Raw genomic sequence first — 12,583 nt, 5'->3', positions numbered from 1 at the left:
ACAACCTTTTTTGTTTTCTATCCTACTTGCCAATTACTAGTAAATTCTAGCTTTTATAGTTGGTTCTTTTTCAGATATTGATCCATATGGTTTTAATTTGTACATTTGAATAATACAAACAAACATCTAAGAGTATGAATTTACTTCAATTAACATACAATTTGTATTTATTAAATAACATATTACCTTAATTCTTACAACTTCTAACTCAAAGAAAGGACGTCCATGCATTTATTTCAATATCAAAGGATTGGGAAGCAGAGAGAAAAAAACAAGTCAATATGTAACAGCTTGGTAAAAGCCTAAGTAAGATTTCAACATCAAATGTCTGATAGTAAAGTACATTAAGGTGCAAAGATGCCATTATTCTTACACATGGAAAAGAAAATCCAATTTGAATCAAATAGTTTTTCTGTATTTTTTAATGCAAACTTGTCTCCGAAACAAAACTACACTATTTCTTCTATGAACCTTCAAAAAACTACTACTATAAATGGACTTCATGCATCTCTAGAAAGCGTTTGGATGTTGCCTCCAAATGGGCTGTATATCCCACTGTTGTAGGCCTTAACGATCTCTGTCTTACCATCTGACAAAACTCAGGGTCATCTGATTGCCCATCTTTACTTATCCACTGTACCATCTGATGATACATGGGGAAAAACCACAGTTGGATGGATCTGTATGTGAAATATGGGATTAGAGAAGTGATTACCACAAACAGTGTGAGAAGCCAATAAGAAGGGGCTGGTGCACAGGCTTCAATGAAGACCTTATAGGCTGTTGTTGATATGATGGGGTTCATTGCTCCATATGCCAATAGAAATATGTACCACAATATAATGCTACCCCATATGTAGCAATGATTTTTTAAAGTGAAATAGTTGGTGGATAGTGCAATTTGACAATTCACCACCCATACAATGCAAGTGTACATGACGGTTCCAAGGATTTCCAATTCTGCAACTTCACCTCCTTTACGGAAGGCAGGATGTTCCATTGCACAGGAGCAAAAGAAGAAGATCAAAATCGCATTCAATACCCCATTGAATGCCCAGCCAAGGAATTGAAACCAGCTGAATAGGACGTTTTGTACACCTTCTTGGTACAACAGAGGGAACTGTAAAGATTACAAATGAGAAGTTAGCCCAATGCTATTTGCTATTAGGATTTGAATGCTGAAATTTTTTTGAAATTTCCATTAATGCGGCTTGGGAAAAGGAATGAGTAAAATTTTTATAAATTTGAATTGACAAAAGTAAAAGCATCCCAACACATGATTTACCTTTAGACAAAGCTCTGCAGAGACATCCTGCTCAAGAATTCCTAAGGCTACCACAGGAATTGACGTGAAGATGACATTATAGAATGACATATACCAATCATTGTAGGCAGTTTGGCCTGAGAAAGATGCATACGCCTCAAAGAAGAAGAGAGTGAAGCCAAAGGCAATGTTCTTGTAAAAGAAGTAGCATATCTGTCAAGCAGCAAAGGATTATGTCATTATACATAATCCTTGGCTTCAAAACATTGACAGTCAAGCTCCCAAGTTTGTCTCTATTAAAGATTGCCTCAAGGTTCATTGACTTATTATCATACTTTTGTGCCAAAGAACATTAGGAACACAAAACAAAAAGTGAAGCAAGTGACAAAGGAGGTAGGAATTCACATGCTTTTCAATATATCCATGCTTAAAATTTCCCCCCCTGGTTACACATTCTTGTGTGTGGAATATGCCTTTTGTATGAGTGACATTAAATTAACAACTTTGTCATGGCTATCTATGGTATAGAAAATTGCTTTTTTGTTTTCCCATTCTTGTGTTTCAGTGTGTCTGTGTGTGTTTGTTTGTGGAATCTACTTTTGTGTGAGTAACATTAAATTAACAATCTTTGTCATGGCTCTCTGTGGTATATTATATAGTAAGAAACAGGATATATTTTTTATAAAATTTGTAAAAATTCAAATTTGCGGGCTTCTTAAGATTCAAAGTTTATAAACATCTATATAAACTTGTTTGGATTGATGTTGGAGTTAGAGTTCACCATTAACAATTAATAATGACCATTTTCAGTATTCTAGATATTCACACCTTATTACTTATAATGGATAAACAGGAAAGGACACTTACTTTTGAGTCAAGGCATCTGCAAATTTTAAATAATTTTCTAGCAAAAATTGCTTGGGAACAAAATATTCAAGATTTTTACCATTTATGTATATTATTAATTTAAAACAAGGTTTGATATTCATATTGGTCTCTGACATTTCCAGATGATATGTTACCATTGTTGAGATCCTTCTGTAACACCAATGTCCATGCAAAAGAAGCAAGCGCTCCAAATATCGGAACTGAGCAATTGCAATGTCACTTGACATAACTGCCTGCAATTTGGAAGCAGATACTTGTCAAAATGGACAACTAAAAATACAAAGTCGCAAATTGAAATAAATTTCCACATGGAATTTAAAATAGATGCAGAATATAATCATTGAGCAATCCTTCCAAAAAATACCTGCATTCCCTCAACACCACTAATTCCAATTCCTATATCTGCTTCTTGTAGCATTCCAACATCATTTGCTCCATCACCAATTGCTAGAGTTGTTCTACCTGTTCTAATTTTGACCAGTCTCGTAACCTGCATTATCAAGCATCACCTATTTTCAGGATAAAAGTTTCTTGAATTGCTAGAAACCTAAAAAGCTTGGATGATTTTGCATAAATATTTTTATTTTTAACTTGCAGAAAAAGAAATAGAGTCCTTTGGACTGGATTGATACAAAAATATTTTCATTATCAACTTCAATTAATTAAAATAGGGAACACCAAAAAATTAAGCACGTTTGATAGCCTATGACTACCCTAGGGATATTATGGGAATGAAATTATGATTCAGGATTAGATATAAAGCTTTGTGCTAAACATTAAAATAAATAAAAAAAGTTGAAAAGAAGTAAAATACGTTGATTCACACACACACCTGAATTGAAAATATAAAGAACATAGAAAAATAAGGAAAATCTTACAAGGGCTTTTTGTTTGGGAGAACAACGACAGCAAATAACAGATGCACAGCCAAGGGCAAGCTCTAATAACAGGCCCTTGACATCATCCTCCAAAGCACAACTGAGTGACTTCCCATCAATGATCAAAGCCAATGCCTCTGAGCTTTTTCTTAATGTGGTAAGTGATTCTTTTGCCTCCAGAATCTGTTCGATGACATTTTTCCTAAATGCCTAAAATAAGAAAGATCCCGTCAAGGTCACAAATTACAAGTAAGACCATGATATTAAATTCACTTACAAATGAACATGAATTTGCTATGGCTGTCAACTATGAAGACTTATCAAGAAAAAGAAAATTTTCAACTATTTAGGTAGAATTATTTTTTATCATCGGTTGCGTAATACTCCATTTTCAGCATTACATAATTGGCATTGCATATCATGCGTCACAGTGGCTATTTTTAAACATTCTGTATCAATTTCAAATAAGTACCAATTTAGGGGTGTCCCAAATACATATGTTGAATGGAAAAGTTGTTGGCATCTCTACAACACAATTAATTCAGATTGGAAAGATCTCTCTCATCAACTAGAAGACAAGTTTGAAAAGTAGTGGAAAGAAAGAAAAGGAGTCGCTCCCCCAGCTGTTAGGAATAGGAATAGTCTAACAAAATGATATGAGTACATACAATAAAGCTCAACTAAATTGGCTGATGAACTTGGATATAGTGTCAAAAAAGATTATCAGATCCTCTCTCTCTCTCTCTCTCTCTCTCTCTCTCTCCAGTGCTAGGACAGTAAGTAAGCTATTTGATAATTTAGACTTGTTAAGAAAAAGAACTTAAGATCTTAAAATAACTACTCAAACTTCAAATTGTCATAATATTCCAAGTTTCATTGTGTTTCTTCAATGTTTTATTACAAAAGGATATCAATCAAAAACTAGCACTGAAATGTAAACTAATTGGACCTACCTTTTTTTATAGTTTCTGTACATGCTTTGCATCAGAAAACATTATGTTTCTAGAGATTTGTTACAATAAGAACTACTTATAAGAAACGGGTTTTCTTGGAAACAAGCACCACACCTAGAAAAGCATAGTTTACTACACATCCTCGTCAAAACTAATCTATAGGTTGTATTATTCTTGTGGTTGAAAATGGAAAGCAGTTACCTCTAATTAACACAAAAAAGTAAAAAATAAAAATAAAAAGGCATAACACCATATAAAATTAGGTTTTACCACTGCTACAGAAGAATTGTCCCCTACTTTCTCCAGTGCTTTGATTTTTGGTGTCTCTGAGCTAATTACTATTTGCTTCATTCCTTGTCTAAGCAAACAACAGGCAAAGCTGAAAGATAAAAGATAAATGATAAATAACAATTAATTAAAAGTCATAATTCTATGTTTATTGGGTCAATATCTAATGATTCCTAGAGCCAACCACTAATCATACCCAATATTGATTGCTGTCTCCATTTTATCTCCAGTCAAAACCCATATTTTGATTCCTGCTTGTGCTAGCTTGTCAATACATTCAGGAACCTATCCAGCACAAAGAAATGAATACTATATAATTTCACAATCGTTTGAACATGTCATTCAGACTCATTTTGTTCAGAATAGAAATATTGATAAGTATTTGACACAAGTATATGTCAAAGAATGAATTTGGTAACTTTTGGAGGGGGGGGGGGAATGGTCCACCTAAAGCAAACCCAACTAAGGCTTAGTTCCAACTTATCAAAAAAAAAAAAAAAAGGCTTAATTCCAAGATTTTCCATTATTAGATCAAAAATGAAGAATTTCCGACAAAATGCCATAAATGTTGTAATTTCATTTCCACCAGTTTCAAAAGTCTCTTTTCTTTAATGCATTAAACTTACCCCATTCTGAAGTTTGTCTTCGACTGCAGTAGCTCCAAGAAGAATCAAATCCTTCTCAATCTTTTCTGCCACTTTCTCCATCAGTTCCTCATGATCTGCACTCACAGAGTTCTTGGCCTCATGAAATTCTTCATTAAACTTATTATATTCTTCCTCGTCCAGTTCACGATATGCAAGCACCAAGGTCCTCAAACCAGCATTGGCATACTCATTAATATGCTCCTGAGTCTGCTCCTCAAACTCTTTTCCATTCTTTGTAAGTCTTTCAAACATGACACTGCTCAGGAATAAATTGAAAATAATCAATATATATATATATAAAAACCTCATGTGAGAGTGCATGAGGTACTTACACGTGGTACTCTAATATTGCATTTAACATTTTTTACTTTTTTTCATTAAGTTTTTTTTACTGTTATTCAGTAAATCATAGTAACTTATTTTTACCATTATATAAATTTAGCATTTTTTACCTCTTTTTATTAAGTTTTTTTTTCCTGTTATCCAATAGATCATAGTAACTTCTTTCCACGTGGCACTCTAATATTGCATTTAACCTTTTTTTTTTTTTTTACCTTTTTTCATTAAGTTTTTTTAACCATTACCCAATAAATCATAGTAACTTATTTTTACCATTATATAAATTTAGCATTTTTTACCTCTTTTTATTAAGTTTTTTTTTTTTTACTGTTACCTAATAGATCATAGTAACTTCTTTTTACTATTATATAAAATACAGGCTGCTCTTGACAATTAGACCAAAATTTGTTCACTATAAAATGGAATACCTTTTAAAAGTAGATCAAACCTTATAAAAAACTCAAGCACAGTTCTTACCTTACATATTATGATCTAAGTTTGACCATTCTCACGTGTAAATAAAAGCAAAAACTTTTACCCTCTTACAAACTCTCTTCTTCCTCCCCCACATATAGATGATACTTCTAGAAAATCTCATTCTTATGAAATCATGTCTTCATTTTTACCCAATTTCAATTCAATATACTTTTGTCTATTAATTAAATTCTATGCAATTTATGCAGACAAATTTTTATCATTGACTAGTGCAACAAAAATATATATATATATATATATATATATATATATATATATTTTAAGATCCCTGAGGTTGCTGAAATAATTGACAAGTGCATATTTCTAAAATTTATAATAACAAAAAAGTCTAATAAATATCATATACTATCTCACAAAATAATATTTTATTTTAAAAAATTCAATGATAGGAATGGTAAAAAACATGATCCTATACAAGAAAAACCAAAAATACATGCAAAACAATTTTCATAGGAGGATTTATCTTTAAATAATATGAAGACAATAATAAAGATAAAATGCATTGAATGAGATCCTAAGAAATAGGTTTGTTAATCATTTTGAATTATACTCATCATTTACGTAAAAAAAATAATAATACATCATATTATTTACATTAAAAAAATAATGCATATTAATTTCAAAGTTCTTTGCAAGATGTGAACTGCTAAGGTATTGCAATAATAAGTAACATTGATACAATAATAGGTTGATATTACATTTTGTGTGTATTTTATGAAAGGAATGTCAAATCACAAGTAAAATCATTTTGGTGTGCAAATTGTGAAACAAAAATAAATCTTTCTATCCCAAAGTTAGAGACACTCACATTAACTACATACTCTCCAAATATTTATATACTACTATATATATACAATTGCAAACTACTTCAGATACATGATTCAAAAAGAAGTTTTTGATGCAACTAACAAAACAAATTTTGTGATATTTGATCGAGATGCCGAGAAAATCCTAAATGAATCTACAAGAGATCTTGCTGAAAAATAAACTGAGGTATTACTTATTTAAATTATTGTAAAAATATTGATATTGGAGAACGAATCCCACGTGGTTTGAAAAAAAAATTAGGAAAGAAATGGATTTCTCTACTTCATTTGAATGAATTCAATCTAAAGGATGGTTTTGAAAATTATATAGTTACTAAGATTTTTGATGCACCTTCAAATGATAAAAAGGTATGGAAGAAAAAAAAAAATACACAATTCAATATGCTATATTAATTCTTTTTGCTGCACTATTCCAAAATTAACAAATATATATATATATATATATATATATATATATATATATATATATATTTATAAAAAACTGTAACATCATTGAAATTTAATATAAAAACAAATACCATGAAAAATCATAGCGACAAAGTCCAAACTTTGTAAGATCCAATTAAGAGTCTCTTGATGCCAATTTATTAGTGATTAACACAAATGTTGCAACAAAAGGAAAAAAAATGATGAAAGCTCAAAAATTGAACAAATATGGATGAACTAAACTTCAAACGTTGAAGATGCAAAAACTGATGATGACAACAAGCATCACCATACCGCAATAACAAAGATTGAAGAAAAAAAAAAAGATTTCGTAATGATGCTTTTTATTACATCATATAATAAAAATCAGTACTATAGAATGAATTAATATGCTTTTTTCAACTTTTTATTATGCAATATTAGTCCAAGTTGTTTTAATTATTACTCATTATTTGAACAAAATAATTATAATAGATATATGTGTGCAATTTATAATTGTTACTTTTTATGATGAACTCATTACTAACAAAGTTTTATAATAAATATGCTATAATATATGTATCATATTTTTCAAAAATAAATTTACATAAAACATTACAACAGTATCCATGCATTGCACGGGAAACTTACTAGTTTAAATAATTGAAGTTCAAATATGACTTGCATTCCCTTATTTATGTCGGAAAATGCAAATCAGTCTTTGAATTCTTTTTGTTTTGAAGGGGGGGGGGGGGGGGGGTTGTTATAGTGAACCATCTATGCTATTATCCAAAAGATAAAACAACATTCTGCAAGTTAGAATGGCACAACATACGTACAAGAATCACTGTGTTGACCAACCTCTTGCAAGCTAGTCCAGGATTAACATGTTGTCACAGAGTTTGTAGGAAAATATTACTTACTGAAGTAATCTAAAAAGTTTTCAAGTGATGTTTCTTTTTACAAACCTGTCAGCACCTTTACAAAGTAGTAGCAGCTTTCCCTCCATGTTTCTTACAATCACAGACATCCGCTTTCTTGAGCTACTAAACTCCAAGATATTCAAAAGTTTATAAGATCTGTAAAATGAAAATATGTCACTTTAGCCACATATCTTTCAAGAGTTACATTATGTCCTTGAGAAGAAGAGCTCAAAAATATCACCACGCTATGAGTGATCTGAAATGTTTTCTGTAGCAATGTACAGGATTTTTTACAGCAGAAAAAGTAAAAACGAGAAGGTTTAAGTGCAAGAAACTAACCTTTGAACTTTTCTGCCAGAGATGGGATGAAATTCATGTAGTAAGATGCTTGTTTGAGTCCTCTCATAAAATTCAAACCCCAGTTCTCTGGCTGCAATCACAAAAGCTGCCTCATCTGGTGATTCTGCTTCATAAGAAAGTCTTCCCGTATCTTCATCAACTTCAGGTACTGCAGTATGGCAAATGGCCAGTAACAGTAGAAATTTCTGGATTACATCTGCATGAGGCTCATTAACCCATTTACCATGAGTGATCCTTTCATCAAAAAAGTTAAATCCTTTAATGGATGCTTTGTTGGAATTCTCAACCTGGCCCTCCCCATTTGTCACCTCTTTAGCCGAAGGCAACCCTTCTCTCCTAGCCAGAGCTCTTTCAACTTCTGTCACTCCATGCCCATAGGCAGTCCCTGCTATTGAACACTTAATAAACTCCATCAAGTTGCAAGTCAAAGTTCCTGTCTTATCAGAGAGTATAGTGTTAACTTGGCCAAGTTCTTCATTCAAATTTGAGGTACGGGTTTTTGCTGGCTTGTCGGCTTCTTCATAATACATGTGCAGATCTTGATTGATGAAAGTACATTGAATAACTTTAACTATTTCTAGTGTAATATACAATGGAATGGGAATCAAAAAACTATACAACATAATGAAAGTCAGAAAGTTCAAAATTGCTGCAACTGGTGCTCTGTTTGGATCATAGTATATTGTAGTGTCATCTGGTCTAAGGTACCATCTTGTCATTGTTCCATTTTCCAAGTCCTCCCTAGTTGAAATTCCGAAGAAAATTGGCCCCATAAAAGACATCAACACAAGGATAGAAAACAAAAAGTAAACAATCTTATCCATTCTTCTCTCAATTTTGCTTCTCTTGGAAGGAGGAGCTGTTGAATTTTGCACAACCTTTGTGTCATGACCTGTAAATATTACCACCCCATAAATAAAATCCGTGTTTCTTAGTTTTGATTCCCTAAGCAGAAGCTGCTGAGGTGTAAGTGGGTACTGTTGTTCTTCAAGCTGCAAACTGCCTATATAAGAGTACAAATTTGCATTTGGGTCCTCACTTTTAATTACAGCCCTGAATTTTTGAAAGCCTGAGTCTTCGTGCAGCTTTGAAGTTGCATCCACTGCTTGTTTTAGTTTCAAATTGGTTTCTCCATCTAGATTCATGGTCTCAACGTAGCAAATTGCTTCCTCGTAACTTGAAGAAAGCAGGATGAGATCAGCAGGAAAAAATTCATCCTTTTCCACCCTCACTATATCTCCAACTTGCAAATTCATCCATTTAGCATTATCGAATACACCTTCACCACGATGCACTTTTACCTTTCTATTGTTCACCTCAATATCCTAATAACAATAATACAGACAAGATTATGGACCTAGGATACAGAAGTCACTAAAATTAACATTGTGGGCAATACGATTAAAAGAGGTGAATGCATTGATATGTATGTACAATACCAACTTTTTATCCTTTAGTATAGATGAAGTTTTTAAGTTCTTAACACCTAGTAAGATATGTGTGTGCGTGAATATTTATACTGCATTCTCTCCATTTGTTTCTGATAGCTTACTGTAAAAACAGGAATCAAGACAAGGTGGGAGAATAACATCTAGTAGGAAGTGAGCTATTCTCACTTTAAAAGTCCACCTTGTTTAAAATGGAGATTCCAAAAATGAAACCAAGTACTTACGTACTAAAATTGGCCAACTCTAAAAAATCAAAGTTTTTCTATTGAAGATACAGGTAGTAAATTTATTTTAAAAAATGGAATTAAATGCATTTCTCTATGACAGATCAAGTCACTGCATTTGAACACAGACAAGGTAATTGAACCTCCTTGGGCTCCAGTTTTCCACTAAACCATCAAGACAACTGAACCATTACTAAAGTGATAACTAAGTTGAAGCTTGTCTATGAAGAATAAACTATAGGGGAAGGACAAAGAAAACATATTCCAACAATGCCTTTATTTGCCATAGTTAACTATATAGATGATATCATTTTTCCCGTTTACGCAATGTGTTCTAAAGTTATTTAATTGTTTCATTGACAAATTTGTGATAGGATAATACATTAGGATCATAAAGCTCCCTTGTCATTCATTCATTACCATAAATAACGTAGTAAGTTAAGGAAAATATTAAACTTTAAAGCAAATAAGTAAAATTAAAGCAGTGTATATAATTACAAACTAACCTGCTTTTTCCGCCTCAAATCTTCCATAGCCTCTTTGAGCATTGCAGCAGCAATCACCAGAGCAAGGGGAAGAACACTAGTTACTGGTGAAGAAGGAGACACCGGCGTGAAACTCAAAATTGCGGTAATAAGAAAAAAGATGTTGGCAGCCCGCCTGAACTGCTCAAAAATTGATTTGGGGAAGAACGTTGCAAGTGTATATTTTGTACTTGTGACATAATTGTTGCCATAAGTAAGGACCCTTTGACTTTCAGTGTTGTTGCAAAATACCACCCTTGAGAAGCCGGGTCCTCCAATCAGTGAGTGTTCCGGTTGAAATGATTTTGTTCCACATCTAAAGGGATGTAATCTGCCTAAATGTAGTTTCTTTTTTACACCACCAGCCATTTTCTAAGCTATCACCTCCACCTCTAATTGTTTAAATACTTCTAATCCCACAACATAGAACTACTGTGAACCTATAGAGCAAGTAATTGCTGGGAATTCACCTTTCCAAGGAAGCTTATCCACCTGCTAAAAACTACTTAAATAGCTATCTTTAAAAATCAAAGAAAAGTGAAATTTGATTCCAATTTTGGAAACTACTCCAAGAATATTTTGGTCGACATAAGCTATGGGGAATAAGAGAACCCAAAACTCACGGAAAGTGGAAACAACTAAGAAAAAACGCATTATAATTGACTTTCCCATGCTGGGTCTGCTCCTATTTGTCATTCAAAGAATCTACACAGCAGAAACAGAGTGAAACTAGAAAAATGTTCCGGCAAAGTTTAGAGCAACTAAGTTCTGAGAATTCACCATCCTTAAAAGCTTTACAACTTTCAGAATTATTATGTTCCATGACCAACTAAAAAAACAAAGGAATATGGAAACAACAAGGTAGCAATTCTATGAAACATGAAGCATGGCAACCAATTCGACTACCATATTCAAGCTTAGATTTTTATTGCTAGGAGCAACAGACACGGGTTTTCCCAGCTAAACCCAGTTCAAATTCAAAATTGGAACATTTCTCTATAGCCAAGAACTTGGCCAAGTCTTGAAGAATTTGAACAAAAGCTATAAGGAATAAGAAGGTGTACACAACTTAGAATACACATGAAAGACAATTTAAAAGAGAGAGATAGAGGGGAATTGGAGTTACAAATCATAATTTTGAAACTAGGAACTAAGAAATAAACAGAGTGCATAGAGGGAAAGGTTGTTTGGATTTTTTCAAGAACAATCATATGATCCGAAGTTGGTTGGATTTCATGTTTTCACTTTTCGCTCACTCAAATTTTACCACTTATCATTCAAATAAGGTGGATCCCACGCCTGGTGTGCGATAATATTGTAAAAATACACTGGGACCCATTGTCGGTGCGTAGTCAAATCCTTGGCACCCAACGGCTCTCTCCTCCTCCCCATTCCAGAATATTCTCTTCTTTTCTTTTTTGTGTTTTGTTTTCTTTCTTTCTCTTCTGTCTTCTCCAACCAAAAAACTGCGACCCATCAGATGGGAAAATAAAAGCATCGAACCCATAAACAGGAACCCAATATCAGATATCGCTATACCCTCGAATTTCCTAAATCAAAACCGAGAGATACCAATCTGCTCTTCAGTCGAATGCGTCATCCCGAGGTCAGACTGTCGCACAGGGGAAAATTTGAAGTGCCAAATTTTGAGTTTTGAAGTTACTATTATGAGTTATTGGGCATTTTCAAGTTACAATAATAATAAGTTATTGGGTGATGAGTTTACAGTGATGAGATTGAGATACGACTGATGACTGATGACTGATGAGTAATGAGATATGAGATACGCACAATCCAAACAGGCTGGTACAGTGTTGCTTTGTTTTCCTGAAAAGAAGGAAACAGATGCTGGATATTAGATTTGGAAACTCAAGTTTACCAACCAAGTACTATGTTTTATCATAATAACTTATTTTTATTATTATATAACATTTTTTATTTTTTTTATTTTTTTTTACTGTTATCTAATAGATTATAGTAATTTTTTTTTATTGTTCAACCATGGCACTCTAATATTGCATTTAATCTTTTTTTACTTTTTTTATTAAGTTTTTTTAATCATTACTCAATAAATCATAGTGACTTATTTTTACTATTGTATAAATTTAGCATTTTTTTAC

The 12,583-nt window shown here is 32.6% G+C and overlaps 1 protein-coding gene across 1 annotated transcript; it reads right to left on the bottom strand.

Moving 5' to 3' along the window:
• Window positions 1–342: 342 nt before the first annotated feature.
• Window positions 343–11,956, bottom strand: LOC142630677 (putative phospholipid-transporting ATPase 9). Its single transcript, XM_075804704.1, has 11 exons — window positions 10,446–11,956; window positions 8,247–9,592; window positions 7,953–8,063; window positions 4,898–5,174; window positions 4,468–4,556; window positions 4,254–4,362; window positions 3,031–3,240; window positions 2,517–2,642; window positions 2,287–2,385; window positions 1,286–1,477; window positions 343–1,120 (listed from the first exon to the last, which is right to left on the bottom strand). Exons 1-11 carry the CDS (start codon window positions 10,830–10,832, stop codon window positions 488–490), a joined length of 3,579 nt encoding a protein of 1,192 aa, XP_075660819.1. The 5' UTR covers window positions 10,833–11,956; the 3' UTR covers window positions 343–487.
• Between the last annotated feature and the right edge of the window lie 627 nt (window positions 11,957–12,583).

The sequence above is a fragment of the Castanea sativa genome, chromosome 4 (genome assembly GCF_040712315.1).
Source record: "Castanea sativa cultivar Marrone di Chiusa Pesio chromosome 4, ASM4071231v1".
Taxonomy (NCBI): domain Eukaryota; kingdom Viridiplantae; phylum Streptophyta; class Magnoliopsida; order Fagales; family Fagaceae; genus Castanea; species Castanea sativa.
The sequence above is the reverse complement of the archived record's forward strand: the minus strand, read 5'-3'. Positions and strand labels throughout refer to the sequence as shown.